Below are 15,290 nucleotides of genomic sequence, written 5' to 3'. Positions count from 1 at the left end.
GCGTGGAAGGCAGGAAAGAAGTCATCCTTAGTAATGTGAATAATATGAGCCCGCATCATATCTTTAATTTGCCGACCATAAGCTCTCTTTAATGGGCCAAAACAGCCAACATCAAGTGGTTATATGGGAAGATTGAACAGGCATACAAAGCGTAATAATGTTGTGTTCTTTGCAGTACTCCTCATACTTGTCTGAGTGCTGGCTCTCACGACCATCAAGGACTAACAAGCAATAACCACCAACAGTCCAGGGCTTTGTGTGCTTCTCAAAATGCTGAATCCAATCCATACCTCTCTCGTTTGTAGTCCAGCCATTTGCAGTAACAGCGATTACCCAATCTGCTGGACATCTGCTATTCTCATACCAAGATGCAAGGTGGTTTTTACCTGCCACAATGACAAATGGCGGCACTGCCCAACCTTGAGAACTAATGCCTTGGATTACTGTAACCCATTCCCGGTTGCCAGGCTGCACCTTTTTTGCCTTTGCCCGCCCATCTGAGCTCGTTACTACCATTGCGCTTGAGAAGACGCCCATCATAAACCCAGCTCATCAAAGTTGTAGATATCTGCATTGTTGATGCCGTACTTTAGAATTGTGTTCCATACAAGCTCAAACCAGTCTCTGATAATCACTGGATCTCCGCACTTAGCCCTCTGGTAGTCATATTTTCGCTGGAAGTGTGTCCAGAGCTCTACTGGCACTTAACAAAGTTTGGAGCCCAATGTGACCCGACGCGTGGCGCGTCGCATGTTGCAAGTAGTCGATTTGCCATATCTTCAACAATAGACAACTGAGGAGGGAACCCTTTAGCAGCTAAGTCAAGTATATACTGAACAAGAACTGATTCCTCTAGGTTACTTAATTTCCGTAAGTTGGCTTGGATATCGCGTCGTGAAGGTACGCCTTGTAAACGGTGATGTAGCTTGCGGTGGTCTACGGAATAGATCCTAGCTGCAACTTGAAGGCGCAAATTTGGGTCGCTTTGCATAGCTTGGATAGCTAGCACTAATTTGCTTTCATCATTTTTATGGCGCATGTTTTGTTGTGGAGGAATTTAACATTTAGTTGGGGGGGTTGGTCACCGCATGATTTTGGCACTTTCGCTTGTTTGGCACTTTAGTTATACATGCACGTTAACGTGCATGTATAACGAAAGTGCCAAACAAGCGAAAGTGACCAACCCCCCAACTAAATGTTAAATTCCTCCACAACAAAACATGCGCCATAAAAATGATGAAAGCAAATTAGTGCTAGCTATCCAAGCTATGCAAAGCGACCCAAATTTGCGCCTTCAAGTTGCAGCTAGGATCTATTCCGTAGACCACCGCAAGCTACATCACCGTTTACAAGGCGTACCTTCATGACACGATATCCAAGCCAACTTACGGAAATTAAGTAACCTAGAGGAATCAGTTCTTGTTCAGTATATACTTGACTTAGCTGCTAAAGGGTTCCCTCCTCAGTTGTCTATTGTTGAAGATATGGCAAATCGACTACTTGCAACATGCGACGCGCCACGCGTCGGGTCACATTGGGCTCCAAACTTTGTTAAGTGCCAGTAGAGCTCTGGACACACTTCCAGCGAAAATATGACTACCAGAGGGCTAAGTGCGGAGATCCAGTGATTATCAGAGACTGGTTTGAGCTTGTATGGAACACAATTCTAAAGTACGGCATCAACAATGCAGATATCTACAACTTTGATGAGCTGGGTTTATGATGGGCGTCTTCTCAAGCGCAATGGTAGTAACGAGCTCAGATGGGCGGGCAAAGGCAAAAAAGGTGCAGCCTGGCAACCGGGAATGGGTTACAGTAATCCAAGGCATTAGTTCTCAAGGTTGGGCAGTGCCGCCATTTGTCATTGTGGCAGGTAAAAACCACCTTGCATCTTGGTATGAGAATAGCAGATGTCCAGCAGATTGGGTAATCGCTGTTACTGCAAATGGCTGGACTACAAACGAGAGAGGTATGGATTGGATTCAGCATTTTGAGAAGCACACAAAGCCCTGGACTGTTGGTGGTTATTGCTTGTTAGTCCTTGATGGTCGTGAGAGCCAGCACTCAGACAAGTATGAGGAGTACTGCAAAGAACACAACATTATTACGCTTTGTATGCCTGCTCACTCTTCCCATATACTCCAACCACTTGATGTTGGCTGTTTTGTCCCATTAAAGAGAGCTTACGGTCAGCAAATTGAAGATATGATGCGGGCTCATATTATTCACATTACTAAGGATGACTTCTTTCCTACCTTCCACGCTGCATTTAACATTGCAATGACAGAAAGCAATATTCAGGGAGGGTTCCGAGGTGCTGGGCTTCTTCCATTTAGCCCTGAGAGTGTAATGTCTACACTTGACCTTAGGTTTAAGACGCCAACACCTCCAACCTCTCACCCAAACACCGCTCAACCATGGGTTTCTCAGACACCAAATAACCCAACTGAAGCTGTATCACAGTCTACTTTCATTAAAAACCGAATTGCGCATCATCAAAATAGCTCTCCAACCTCAATCTATGCAGCTGTTGACCAGTTTACAAAGGGTGCATCGCAAATAATGCATCAATTAGCATTGTTAAAAGCAGAGAACCAAAACCTGCGACAGGCAAATGAAGTGCTAAGCAAGCGCCGGAGAGCTAAAAAAACACGACTACAGCAAGGAGGATCACTTAGTCAACAGGTAGCACAGGAGCTACAGGACGAGAGGGACGTTGTGCAGCAAGTAGAGCAAGAAATAAGGGCAAGTAGTGGTCGGAAGCCAAGGGAAGAAACCCATGCACGTCGCTGTGGCAAGTGTGGTGAGACTGGACACAATGCGCGCACTTGTCAGATTGTAATAGACAGGTCTGAGGAAGAGGACTTCGAGTAGTTTTAATTAATTTATATTGTTGTGGTGGATTTATCGCAATTCTTATGGGGTAGTCGCGATATTTTGGCACTTTCGCTTGTTTGGCACTTTCGTTATACATGCACGTTATATGACTGCAATATATTATATTGCCAAGCTTTATTAGCGTTAACTTATTTCCCAATCGAACTGTGCACCCGGTCGAACCATGCAAAATAACCACCAAAACGTGTCTTCCTTCCATACAACTAATATGTCTCCAACACAAGCTTATTCTTCTAATCAAGAAGGTAGGATTCTTTTAGCTATACAAGCAATTAAATTATATCAATTTCGAAGCGTACGAGCTGCTGCAATAGCATACGATATACCTCCTCAAACCCTTCGTGATAGGATAAAGGAACAGCTCCCCGATGCAACACACCCTCAAATACTCAAAGGCTTACTTCTCAAGAAGAGGAAGCTATCGTACGATACATTCTCGACCTTGATTCACGTGGATTCCCACCTCGGCCAGCTGCTGTACAAGAAATGGCGGACCTACTCCTCGCTGAACGCGACGCGTCACCTGTAGGTAAGAATTGGACCTCAAACTTTATCACGCGTCGTACGGAGATTAATGAAGTTTGGACGAAAATACGACTATAAAAGAGCTCTTTGTGAAGATCCAGTGATTATCAGAGACTGGTTTAAGCTCGTACGAAACACGGTCGCAAAATACGGAATTCAAGAGGAGGATATATACAACTTTGATGAAGCTGGGTTCTTAATGGGAATGATTGCTACTGCTAAAGTAGTCACTAGCTCAGAGTCAAGGAATCGTCCGAAAGCTACACAGCCAGGAAATCGAGAATGGGTGTCAATTATACAAGGAATCAACTCGTACGGGTGGTCAATGCCTCCATTCATTATTTTCAAAGGAGCAACCCACCTCTCGTCATGGTATAACGATGACGAGGTACAACTCCCACGCGATTGGGTGATTACATTAAGTGAAAACGGGTGGACTACAAATGCAATTGGTTTTGAGTGGATTCAGCATTTTGAGAAACATACTCAGAGTCGTACGAAAGGAGTATATCGTCTCCTAATTCTTGATGACCACGAGTCACATATTTCAGTCGAATTCTAACAGTATTGTCAAGAGCACCTAATTATTACCCTCTGTATGCCACCACATTCATCACACCTCCTCCAGCCTCTTGATGTTGGGTGTTTTAGCCCACTAAAGTCCTCGTATGGAAAGCAGGTCGAGGGTCTCGTACGACGCCATATTCACCATATCACAAAGCTTGAGTTCCTCTCTGCCTTTAAAAAAGCGTATAAAGCTGCATTTACAGAGCATAATATTAAGAGTGGCTTTCGAGCAACAGGTAATTATAATAATCTTTATAGTAAATAACGTACATGTATAGCGAAAGCGCCAAACAAGCGAAAGCGCCAAAATTATCTACCCTCACGACAAACATTGCGATAAATCTACCACAACATTAGAAATCAATTGAAACTACTCGGAGTCCTCTTCCTCAGAGGTGTCTATTACAATCTGACACGTGCGCGCATTGTGCCCAGTCTCACCACACTTGCCACAGCGACGGGCACGGGTTTCTTCCCTTGGCTTCCGACCACGGCTTGCCCTTATTTCCTGCTCTACCTGCTGCACAACATCCCTCTCATCCTGTAGCTCTTGCGCCCCTTGTTGACTAAGTGATCCTCCTTGCTGTAGTCGTGTTTTCCTAGCTCTCCGGCGCTTGCTTAGTACTTCATTTGCCTGTCGTAGGTTTTGGTTCTCTCCCTTTAGCAGTGCTAATTGATGCATTATTTGCGATGCACCCTTTGTAAACTGGTCAACAGCTGCATAGATTGAGGTTGGAGAGCTATTTTGATGGCGTGAAATCTGAGTTTTAATAAATGTAGACTGTGACATAGCTTCAATTGGGTTGTTTGGTGTCTGAGAAACCCAAGGTTGAGCAGTACCTGGGCGGGAGCTTGGAGGCGTTGGTGTCCTTAACTTAAGATCAAGTGTAGATATCACTCTCTCAGGGTCAAATGGAAGAAGCCCTGCCCCTCGGAACCCGCCTCGAATGTTACTTTCCGTCATTGTAGTGTTAAATGCAGCGTGGAAGGCAGGAAAGAAGTCATCCTTTGTAATATGAGAAATATGAGCCTGCATCATATCTTCAATTTGCCGACCATAGGCCTGCTTTAACGGGCCGAAACAGCCAACATCAAGTGGCTGGAGTAGATGAGAAGAGTGAGCAGGCATACAAAGCGTAATAATGTTGTGTTCCTTGCAGTACTCCTCAAACTCATCTGAGTGGTGGCTCTCATGACCATCAAGGACTAACAAGCGATAACCACCAACACTCCGAGCCTTTGTATGCTTCTCAAAGTGCTGAATCCAATCCATGCCTCTCTCGTTTGTAGTCCAGCCATTTTCAGTAACAGAAATCACCCAATCGCTTGAAAATCCACTATTCTCATACCAAGATGTAAGGTGGTTTTTGCCTGCAACAATGATAAATGGTGGTACTGCCCAACCTTGAGAACTAACGCCTTGGATTACTGTAACCCATTCCCGATTACCAGGCTGTACCTTCTTTGCTTTTGCCCGCCCGTCTGAGCTTGTTACAACCATAGCAGTTGAGATAACGCCCATCATAAACCCAGTCTCATCAAAGTTGTAGATATCTGCTTCATCGATACCATATTTCGCAATTGTGTTACGCACAAGCTCAAACCAGCCATTAATAACTTTTGGATCTTCGCACTTAGCCCTCTGGTAGTCGTATTTGCGCTGAAAGCGTGTCTGGAGCTCTACACGCCGCTTAACAAAGTTTGAAGCCCAACGCGACCCAACGCGTGACGCGTCGCGTGTTGCAAGTAGTCGACTTGCCATATCTTCAACAACAGACAGCCGAGGAGGAAACCCTTTGGCAGCTAGGTCGAGTATATACTGAACAAGGACGGACTCCTCTAGGTTAGTTAATTTCCGTGAGTTGGCTTGGATATCGCGTCGTGAAGGTACACCTTCTAGACGACGACCTAGCTTGCGGTGGTCCACAGAATAGATCCTAGCAGCAACTCGAAGGCGTAACTTTGGGTCGCTTTGCATAGCCTGGATAGCTAGCATTGGCTTTCATCGTTTTTATGGGGCATGTTTTGTTGTTGAGGAATTTAACATTTAGTTGGGGGGTTTGGTCACCGCATCATTTTGGCGCTTTCGCTTGTTTGGCGCTTTCGCTATACATGTACGTTATGTAACTATATAATTAAATAATAAAATCAATAGAGCTACTATCACTATCTCCACTACTACTGTCGCTACTAATCTCAATGTTACTATCACTATGATCCTTACCATACCGTAAAATTATCACTTTGGATTTTAACCCAACCTTCTTCTGCTCTGCTACCCTCTTCCTCTCAACCCTTCGCTCTTCGATTTCAATTTTCCGTTGTTGCACCTGTAGCTGCTTTACTATTTGCTTTGATTCCTTTGCTACTCTTGCCTCTGCCTTTGCTTGTAATTTTGCTTCCTTCTCCTCACGTAACAGTCAGGCATCTGATGCATATAACTGCCCCCCCTTCTGTAGCGATTTCTGTGCCCTTGCCTTTGCTGTTTTCTGCTCTGCTGACCGTAAGGTAACAATGTCAAGCTCGGTCTTATAGAGCTCAGCCCGATGTAAAACAACTGTAGTTCCACATGCAAATAATTGAAACCCTTCTCTTGACGGTGATAAGAAAGCTGCCTCTACTCTCTTCTGCCAATGTTTAACTGCCTGTATAGTTTGCACACTAGTTTTTGGAGTTGAGATAAGGTTGTACGAAGCAAATGGCTCATAGTCTGGTGTTTGATTCCGGGTCTCTTGTATTTTATCAATTACTAGTGGAGGATTATATGGATATAGTCCTGCATTTCTCCAACCTGATTGAATTGTCCCGACAGTTAAGGATTGCCGTCAGATTTGTGGAAGGTTGGAAAGGAACGTACGTAGCTTATACTCATAGTCATAGCTACGTACTGCTTGATCAAGTGCCTTTTGATGGAAGTGTTTGCACTGCTTAAAAACTGCTACATCAAGAGGTTGTAGTAGATGCGTAGTATGAGCAGGAAGGCAGCAAATAACAACGTTATGCTCTTCTGCTAATGTGAGAAAGTGCTCCGTTTTATGAGAGTCATGGCCGTCGAGTAATAGGAGGCGGGTGTCGTCTGGTGCCATATGCTCTGCAGATAGTTGAATAAAATGCATGAGGTATTGAATTGCAATGTCGTCGTTTGAATACCCACTCTCATTAACGATAACAAGAGCATTTGGCTCAAGGTTATCATTATACCATGAGTCCATATGAAGTTTCCCCGGAATGATAATGGCTTCTGCAATTGCTGTACCACTTGCATTTACTCCCTCAATCACAGTAACAGAGAGCCAATTCTCAGGATTATCAACAGTCCATTGCTTTACGCCAATCGGCACAATAACAGCTGTAGATTTATAACATCCAAGCATGTAGCCAGTCTCGTCAACATTCCATAAGTTATATGGCTTAATGTTGTGTTTTGTAATAAGTGCGTTATATGTAAGGAAAAATTCCTCAAACACCTCTTTCTTTTGTGCCTGCTTTCATGCGTATTTAAAGTTTTCGTATGAATCGAGTGGAATTCAGGGTGTGCCTTAAGGAAGCATTGCAACCACCGTTGCGATGGGATCGTACGATCGGGTCGCAAGTCCGCAACAGCCCGTAAAACCATTGATCGGTTTGCAGGGACCCCACGCTTAAGTTGGTCATATATAAATTGACAAACTGCAGTATCTTGTTCTTGAGATAAAACTCGGTTTTGACCCCCGCGGGGAAGGAGAGGGGTAGTAATGTGTCGTCGGAGTGTCTCACGGTTGACATTAAACTTGCGGGCAACCCAAGTAATTGTATAAGTATCTGGTTGTTTCAAGTAGAACTGCCAGGCCTCAATAAGATGGTCAGCTCGACTTGGATCGCTATTCAAAGGCATCGTAGAGGGTTGTTGTTACGACAAATATTATTATTTCATCTATATCAAAGTGGCGGTGTACATGCACATATCGCTGTCGCGTGCATAGATCGCTGTCGCCACCTACGAGCGAAGCGAGTGGGTGGAACACCGAGTATATGATTGTAATACAATATGGGAATTTCATTCCAATATATTGCCAAGATGCACTATTGGCAACACTGACTCATGAGCTAGAAAGACCTAAAACACCAACCTAATTTGATATTTTCGATCAAGTCTTTGTGAATAGCTCACTTTCGAACGAAACTACCTTACGGGCAGCAAATGAGCTTCTTAATTTAACATACAAGCTCGTACGGATATTACTACACTAGTCCGTCGTTATATCAAGAAATTGACAGCAGGAACCGAGCAACTTCAAGCTTTTGAGCTACGATACTGAGCTATGCGTTTGGCGCGCCTAGCGACTGACCACCCTATGCTTCCCTAGGACCAAGGGTGCTGAATGCGGTGAAACAGATGTCGGAACAGTTTTCCGCGCCAGAGTTGAAAGAGGGGTTTAAGGCAGTGCTCACCGTGAAGTCCTTTGTGGCGTCTGAAGATCTAATCTCTCGCCTCTCGCCTACTTTTGGACTCCTAAATTTCCCTCGCACAGCCCATCTTATCCATCTTGGTGCCATTGGTTCAGATGATATTCTACTCCCCTCTGCGCCTGCACTCTCACCCGGATGCACTGTGGTGATCACAGAAAAAGTCGATGGCGCGAATATGGCCTTTAGCTTGTCTTCAGGTCGACAACTGTTGGTACAGAACAGATCTCAGTTTGTGAACTCGAGCTCGCATAGCCAGTTCAAGAAACTCGATTTTGGATGGCGAGACATAGCGAGGAATTATTTGGGTTATTGAATCGAGACAAGTACTTCCCACAGCGGTATATTTTATATGGAGAGTGTATGCATGCTGTGCACTCGGTCTCATATAATGCTCTGCCGGATAGATTTTTAGCATTCAATCTGTCTGATCGAGGGGAGAGCAAGTTTGTAACCAGAGAGACTTTGGAAACTCTGTTGAGTGGAACTGGAATTCATATCACAAAAGTTATGGAAAAGAGGCATACCATACCGACAGACAGTGAATTAAGAGCATTTCTACAGAACCAGTCGGCATTCGCCAAAGGGAGGGTAGAAGGGTGGTAGTGAAGATTGAAAACAAGAGTTGGGTTAAGTGGAGAGGAAAGGTTGTGCGGGGCGATTTTCTGGCAGGCAACCAACACTAGAGCAAGAACATCATGCGGGAGAACGGGATTTTGGCCACCAATATGGAGGAATTAGACATTTCGTCCTGAGACTGATTTCTGCAACTTTGCCCATCCCAAGCGGTAGACTCGACTTCACTTCGCTCCGTGTTGCGCCTGAAGCTTTTCCATCTGCGCCTCGCGATATTCCTCGTCAATGACGAGCAGTCCGGCCGCTCCTTCCTTGTTGACAATCTCGTCCATCTTCTCAGTACTCAGCATAAGCATGGCGATTATGACAGCTTCCTCCGTCTCCGAGGCGTTATCGCTGATGCGGTGTCTGCACCCAGGAGCCTCGTAGAAGCTGTCGCCAGCATTCTTAATTGTCATGGGGTCATCGTCCATCTTGTTCAGGACGGATCCGCTTAGCACGTGGACTGCAACGAATGCGCCTGCGTGGGTATGAGGTGGCGTGGACCCTCCTGGGGGAAAGGTGACTTTGAGTGCAAGCACGGAATTTCCTGGGGCGCTGAGGACTTTGTAGTGGTATAGGACTTTGAGGGCTGGGAATGGGCGTCTATCATGTGTTAGTGGCTTGTTTGTTGAACCCCAAGGGACTTCTGAGGTGGGGATATCTCACGTTGCATCATATACTGGCTCCTCCCTGTTTGCGACCTTGGAGAACACCATTTTTTCTGTAGAATCTGTTGTTTTTTGTATGACGCTGTGATGTGTATAAATTGCTATTTCGCTTTGAGGTTGTGATGTATAACTTAAGAGAATTAGAAGTTAAATAAATATCACCTTATATTACAAGATAGCACTCACGTGATAACCCATTCCGGGTCTAGAACAACGCGGCTTCCGTTTATAGTTTATGTTAAGTAAATATCTAATCGTTGGTTCTCAAACCACCGCCTGGAGGCGGTTGGCGAAAGCGAACTGGGACGCGAAAGCGATTGTGGGACACTTCGGGAGCGAACTGACGACGCGACACGACCGACCAATGACCGACAACGAGCACAACTACAACCACAACTATGCCGGTAGTTGAAGTAAATAAAAATGAAGCTCTTTTAAATTCCATTGAATTTTTAAATGAAAACCCAACAGAGAAGAGTGCTACAGTAGCACGGATGTACAGAGTAAACCCAAGTACGCTCCTGACTATACGACTACGACAACGACGCGCATCACCACAACGCACCGCTGTGCCACGCGGAGGCCAGAACAGAGTACTGTCTGATGTACAAGTTACAGCTATACAAAGATACATCCAACGCTCGTACGAAAATGGGTACGGTGCAACTAAGCCTATGGTTTTCAGTGCCATCTGCCAACTACGTGCAGTAGAAACTCCAACACGTGCACCACCATCACAACGGTGGTTCCAGACATGGATTAAGACACAACAACACAACTTCCATACAATAAAAACCCGGCCAATTGAAGCAGCACGGGTTGCATCTCATGAAGTATCAGCTATTAAAGAATGGTTTTATGAATTTAAAGATGTGTGTAATCAACTAGATATTACTGCAGGTGATATCTACAACTTTGATGAAGTTGGATTCCGTGTAGGAATGAGCACCGGTGAACATGTGTTGGTACCATCTGCAGTAAAGGAGGTAAGTTGTTTCTACTTATCTTACTTTATATTATTCTAATATTTATAGCTTTATATACAAGCTCCAGAGAACAGACAAAGTCTTACAGTTATAGAGACAATTTCAGCTGCTGGCATTGCACTTCCACCGTTCCTTATTATACAAGGAAAATTACACATGGAAATTGGTACCATGACAATCTACACGGTGATGAGAAAGTTGCAGTATCCGATTCCGGATATACAAACTCTGAGCTTGCAACGGAATATCTACAGCATTTTATTCAACATACACCGTCTATAAGAACAAAATTGTTAATAATGGACTCTCATGTCTCACATGAAGTTCCAGAGTTTATAATACTTGCACATCAACACAATATACTCTTACATGTGTTTCTGTCTCATCTTACGCATATTCTACAACCGCTAGATGTTACTGTGTTTGCACAATATAAACATTGGCACCGACGTGCAATTCAACAAGCAATCCGGAATTTTGATACAGATTATAATGTTATATCTTTCTTTAGAGACTTGTCTACTATCCGTAAGCAGACATTTACAAAGGGTAACTGTATCAAGTCTTTTAGAGACGCAGGTATTTGGCCACCTAACTATGAAAAGATTCAAGAGAAGGTTGCTATATATGCAAAACCAGAAGTTTTAGAAACACCACAACGCGCATTTCAAGCAAGTTATGATCTTTCAACATGGAGTCAAACATTTGATAAGATCCTTAGTTCACCATCACGGCAAAAGTGGGCATCTTCTTATACTGAAATCCAAACTCACTTAACAGAGGCTGAGCTGTTCCAGTCAGAGCTTGTACAAATTACTACTATTATGACCGAGCAACGACAGCGGAAGGTTAGAAGTCGGAAATCTATTCAAAAAGGTGGTGCTATTACAGTTGAACATGCACGGCAAAGGATTTATGAGAAGAAGGTAAGGGAGCAACTTTTAGAAGAAGCACGGGAGAAAAGAGAGAGAACACGCATGGTGAACGTTGAGCGTAAGATGCAGCTCCGTGCTGGCATCGATGCATGGAAGGCAGAACGTACACGGGAAAAGGACCTACATGAATTTCAAAAAAGTAACCCAGACACGGAGCCACCAATTGGCTTACGTACAGAAATCATTGACCCAGACGTTACACAGAAGAAACGTGAGGAGGAGGAGGAGGCGGACCGACTGTTAGCCATCGAGGAGAGTGGGTACGTGAACTTTGCAGGCTTGGACTACGACATGATTCACGATGCAAGTGACGGTGGCTGTGATGATCAATCACTGCCTGACAATATTGATCCAAATCTTTTTTAATTATTTAATTCTATAACTTATATATATTTACAGCATTGTTACGTTGTCAGTCGTGTTCATGGTCGGTTGTGTCGCGTCGTGAGTCTGCTCCCGAAGTGTCCCACAATCGCTTTCGCGTCCCAGTTCGCTTTCGCCAACCGCCTCCAGGCGGTGGTTTGAGAACCAATGATTATGTCTTCCCTCTCTCTGTATTGTAACCTGAAATCTAAGGAGGTATTCGTACGAGATCACGTGACTCTGTTATAATATAGCCCGACTATAAGAACTACAGCAGAAGTGGATTGATTCACTTTTGCTAGTTCAACAGTTATGAGCCCTGGATATAGCATATCATTATATGCTGCTTTCGCTAGACCAATAGGTCGGTCGGCCACGACAAAAAACCACCATATAAACCTCATACTTTAAGCGACTATAACTGGACAACAGCAGGCATCTTGGCTCGTACGGACTTGCAGACTGTTACGATATCAAGTGCACCTTGCTGTTACGATGGAACAAGAAGGCTGGCCAACTACAGGACAGGAAGGAGGGAGGTCGCATGAGACCGGCCCTGGTACCTGGAGGGGCAGCGGGGAATAGTAGTTCCGAAAGTATCACGTGACGGACTCGCAGGATGATGAGAAGAGTCCTAAGAGTCCAGGACTCCGAGGACTCGAGTGAGTTCCCAGGAGTCCACTAGGCACGTGACGGACTCGCAGGATGATTAGAAGAATCCTAAGAGTCCAGGACTCCGAGGACTCGAGTGAGTTCCCAGGAGTCCACTAGGCACGACGCCACTATATAAGTAGATAGTATTTCCTTAGATAGGAGCTTCATGCTCAACTCAATACAGTATTTGTTATATACTAGTAACGTGTTACTTGAAGCCTTTGTGTCTGATCCCCTGCCTCCTCTGATAAGTAAACCTTTACGCAAGAGAACCTCTGTGTCTTCTATCGTTTAGAAGTCAGCGTTACACTTGCAGCTCGAGTGAGGGTTCAGGGGTGTGGGTAGCTTTCTGGGGTTGGAGCGAAGTTTTCAGTTCTGGAGTGAATTCTCAGAACTGGTCTCGCTAGTAATGAGGATGACTAACAAAGCAGCAGCTTTAAACAATGCTACTAATGACAAAGCATCTATACAAAAGGTCAAAACCTACAAGAGACGCATATAATGGACTTCTATAACCAATTCCTGTTAGAAACCAACTATAGAAGGACATATTACTTGATTTCATTATAGGATTACCATTATGTGAAGGAAACAATGCTATCCATGTTGTAGCTTGTTAATTAACAAAAGAACATCACTTTATTCTACGCTTTGTAGGTTAGGAAGGCACTGTAGTAGAAGCCATAGTGTAGTTACTACTCTAGCATTTATAGAAATACTATAGCCTGCTAAATTCAATTATTTTAGACAGAGGGCCCTAGTTTGTGACTATAGTATAGAAAGTCTTATGTAAAGTTTAGAAAATCACAACAAAACTATCTACAGCATCCTACCCTAAAACAGATGGCTAGACTAAGAGGTTTAATGCAGAACTAGAATGATACTTACAAGCTCATGTTAACTACCTACAAGACAATTAGGTTAGATACCTCTATATGGCAGAATTTATAGCAAATGCTCTTCTATTAGACTTAGCAAAAATTAGCCCATTTTTTGCAAACAAGGGTTTTGAGCTAATAATGAGCTTTGATATAGAGAATAGCAAGTTCTAAACTACCTTACAAGAACACAAGGACATAGCTTAAGATATTTAAGAATTTCTATAAGATCAAATTACACTCTCTTAATCTCAGATAGAGACTATAGCAAACTAGCACAGAAAACCTTCACTAAGATATTAAATTAGAGACAGAGTATAGCTATCTGCTCGAAATATCAAAACCTAGAGACTATCTAAAAAGCTTGATTATAAGCAAGTTGGTCTATTTAAGATTCTAGAATGAATTAGACAAGTGGCATATTAGCTAGATCTAATCGTCGTATCCAACTTTTCGCTTCGCTCAAGGTTGGAGGAAGCGAGTCGGGTGATTGAGAAAGTTGGAGAAGCGAGATGCGCGATTTCGCAAATTGTATGTTATATGTACCATGCCATAGTAATTTATATGTAAAGATACCTAATTGTGCCATTCTACAAAACTATCACTTCCTCACTCCGCTCGCTCCCATGCTCGCTCTCACCCTCAAACTGGCCCTCACTCTCACTTTGAGGGTTTTCTGGGTCAGGAATTGGAAGCTCGAGCTCCGGAGGAATCGGAAGACCCTCTTTGTATAATTGGGTCAACATATTCTTCCGGGCACGCTCTTCCTTCCGGGCCTCGATTCCAGCTCTCTTAAGCTGGTTCCGAGCCCGGTTTATAGCCTGGCGGCTACTCAGGCTTCTGTAGCTGCGAGCTTCCGGGCTTTAAGCTTGGCTTTTTCAGCCCGGAGCTCGTGAGCTCGAGCAGCCTGAAGCTCACCTCCAAATTGAAGCTGGGCCTGGCTTCGGCTTGCCCGCTTCCTAGAACCCTCAACCTGCCGTCAGGCAGTCCGTAAATCAAGCTCCGTAAGCTGGCCTGAGGCCACGACCTCTTTCAGTTCCAGTAAGCCAATTCCTGTATCTCTCTTTTGAGGGGCTACTAAAGCCCTCCGGAACCCAGTTTTTCCAATGCTGTAGCCCCTCTTCTACCTCCCTAAAATTAGAGGGTTTTGGGGTAGAAACCCAGATTGGTAGGGGTGTAGGTGTAGGCGTAGGTGTAGGTTGTGAGTAGGTGCATAGTTTTGTAAGGGCTGTATTACAGCTAACAGGCCAAATACCAGCTTTCCGGAAAGCTGATATTATAGTAGACTCCTTAAAAGTCTGTTCCCGGATGTGTGTGAGATCTCTCATAAAGGACTGTAGGTCGTAGGTAATATCCATCTCTCGTATGGCTGCAAGCACAGCTACTCAGTGCCAGTGCATATAAGGCTGGAAAATCCCTACGTCTAATGGCTGTAGAATGTGTGTAAGATGTGAGGGGAAGGTGTAGACAATGATGTCATGCTCTTCTGCTGCAATGACGAAGTCATCGCTTGTATGACTTGCATGAGAGTCGAGTATTAGAACTCGGGGGCTCCCATTATGAGGGGTTGCGTGCTCTGCAAAGTGCTCTAGTCACTGTAGTGCAAGCTGCATGTTTGAAAATCCTGTGTCGGAGAGCAGTACTAGCTCTGTGCCTTCGAGGTTGGTGTGGTACCATGAATCCATATGTATTTTGCCTGGAATAACAAAAACTGGTGGTATGACTTTTCCTACTGCAGACACAGTCTCTAGG

The 15,290-nt window shown here is 44.3% G+C and overlaps 2 protein-coding genes across 2 annotated transcripts; one reads left to right on the top strand and one right to left on the bottom strand.

Moving 5' to 3' along the window:
• Positions 1-8,365: 8,365 nt before the first annotated feature.
• On the top strand, positions 8,366-8,752 carry VC83_07354 (uncharacterized protein; the record flags this gene model as incomplete). The annotated part of the gene is made up of 1 exon (XM_024470927.1): positions 8,366-8,752. One exon carries the CDS (start codon positions 8,366-8,368, stop codon positions 8,750-8,752), a length of 387 nt encoding a protein of 128 aa, XP_024321511.1.
• A 484-nt stretch (positions 8,753-9,236) lies between these two features.
• VC83_07353 (uncharacterized protein) lies at positions 9,237-9,770 on the bottom strand (the record flags this gene model as incomplete). Its single annotated transcript, XM_024470926.1, has 2 exons — positions 9,237-9,657; positions 9,721-9,770. 2 exons carry the CDS (start codon positions 9,768-9,770, stop codon positions 9,237-9,239), a joined length of 471 nt encoding a protein of 156 aa, XP_024321510.1.
• Positions 9,771-15,290: the final 5,520 nt, after the last annotated feature.

This window comes from Pseudogymnoascus destructans (assembly GCF_001641265.1).
Source record: "Pseudogymnoascus destructans isolate 20631-21 unplaced genomic scaffold scaffold_20, whole genome shotgun sequence".
Classification (NCBI taxonomy): Eukaryota; Fungi; Ascomycota; class Leotiomycetes; order Thelebolales; family Thelebolaceae; genus Pseudogymnoascus; species Pseudogymnoascus destructans.
The sequence above is the reverse complement of the archived record's forward strand: the minus strand, read 5'-3'. Positions and strand labels throughout refer to the sequence as shown.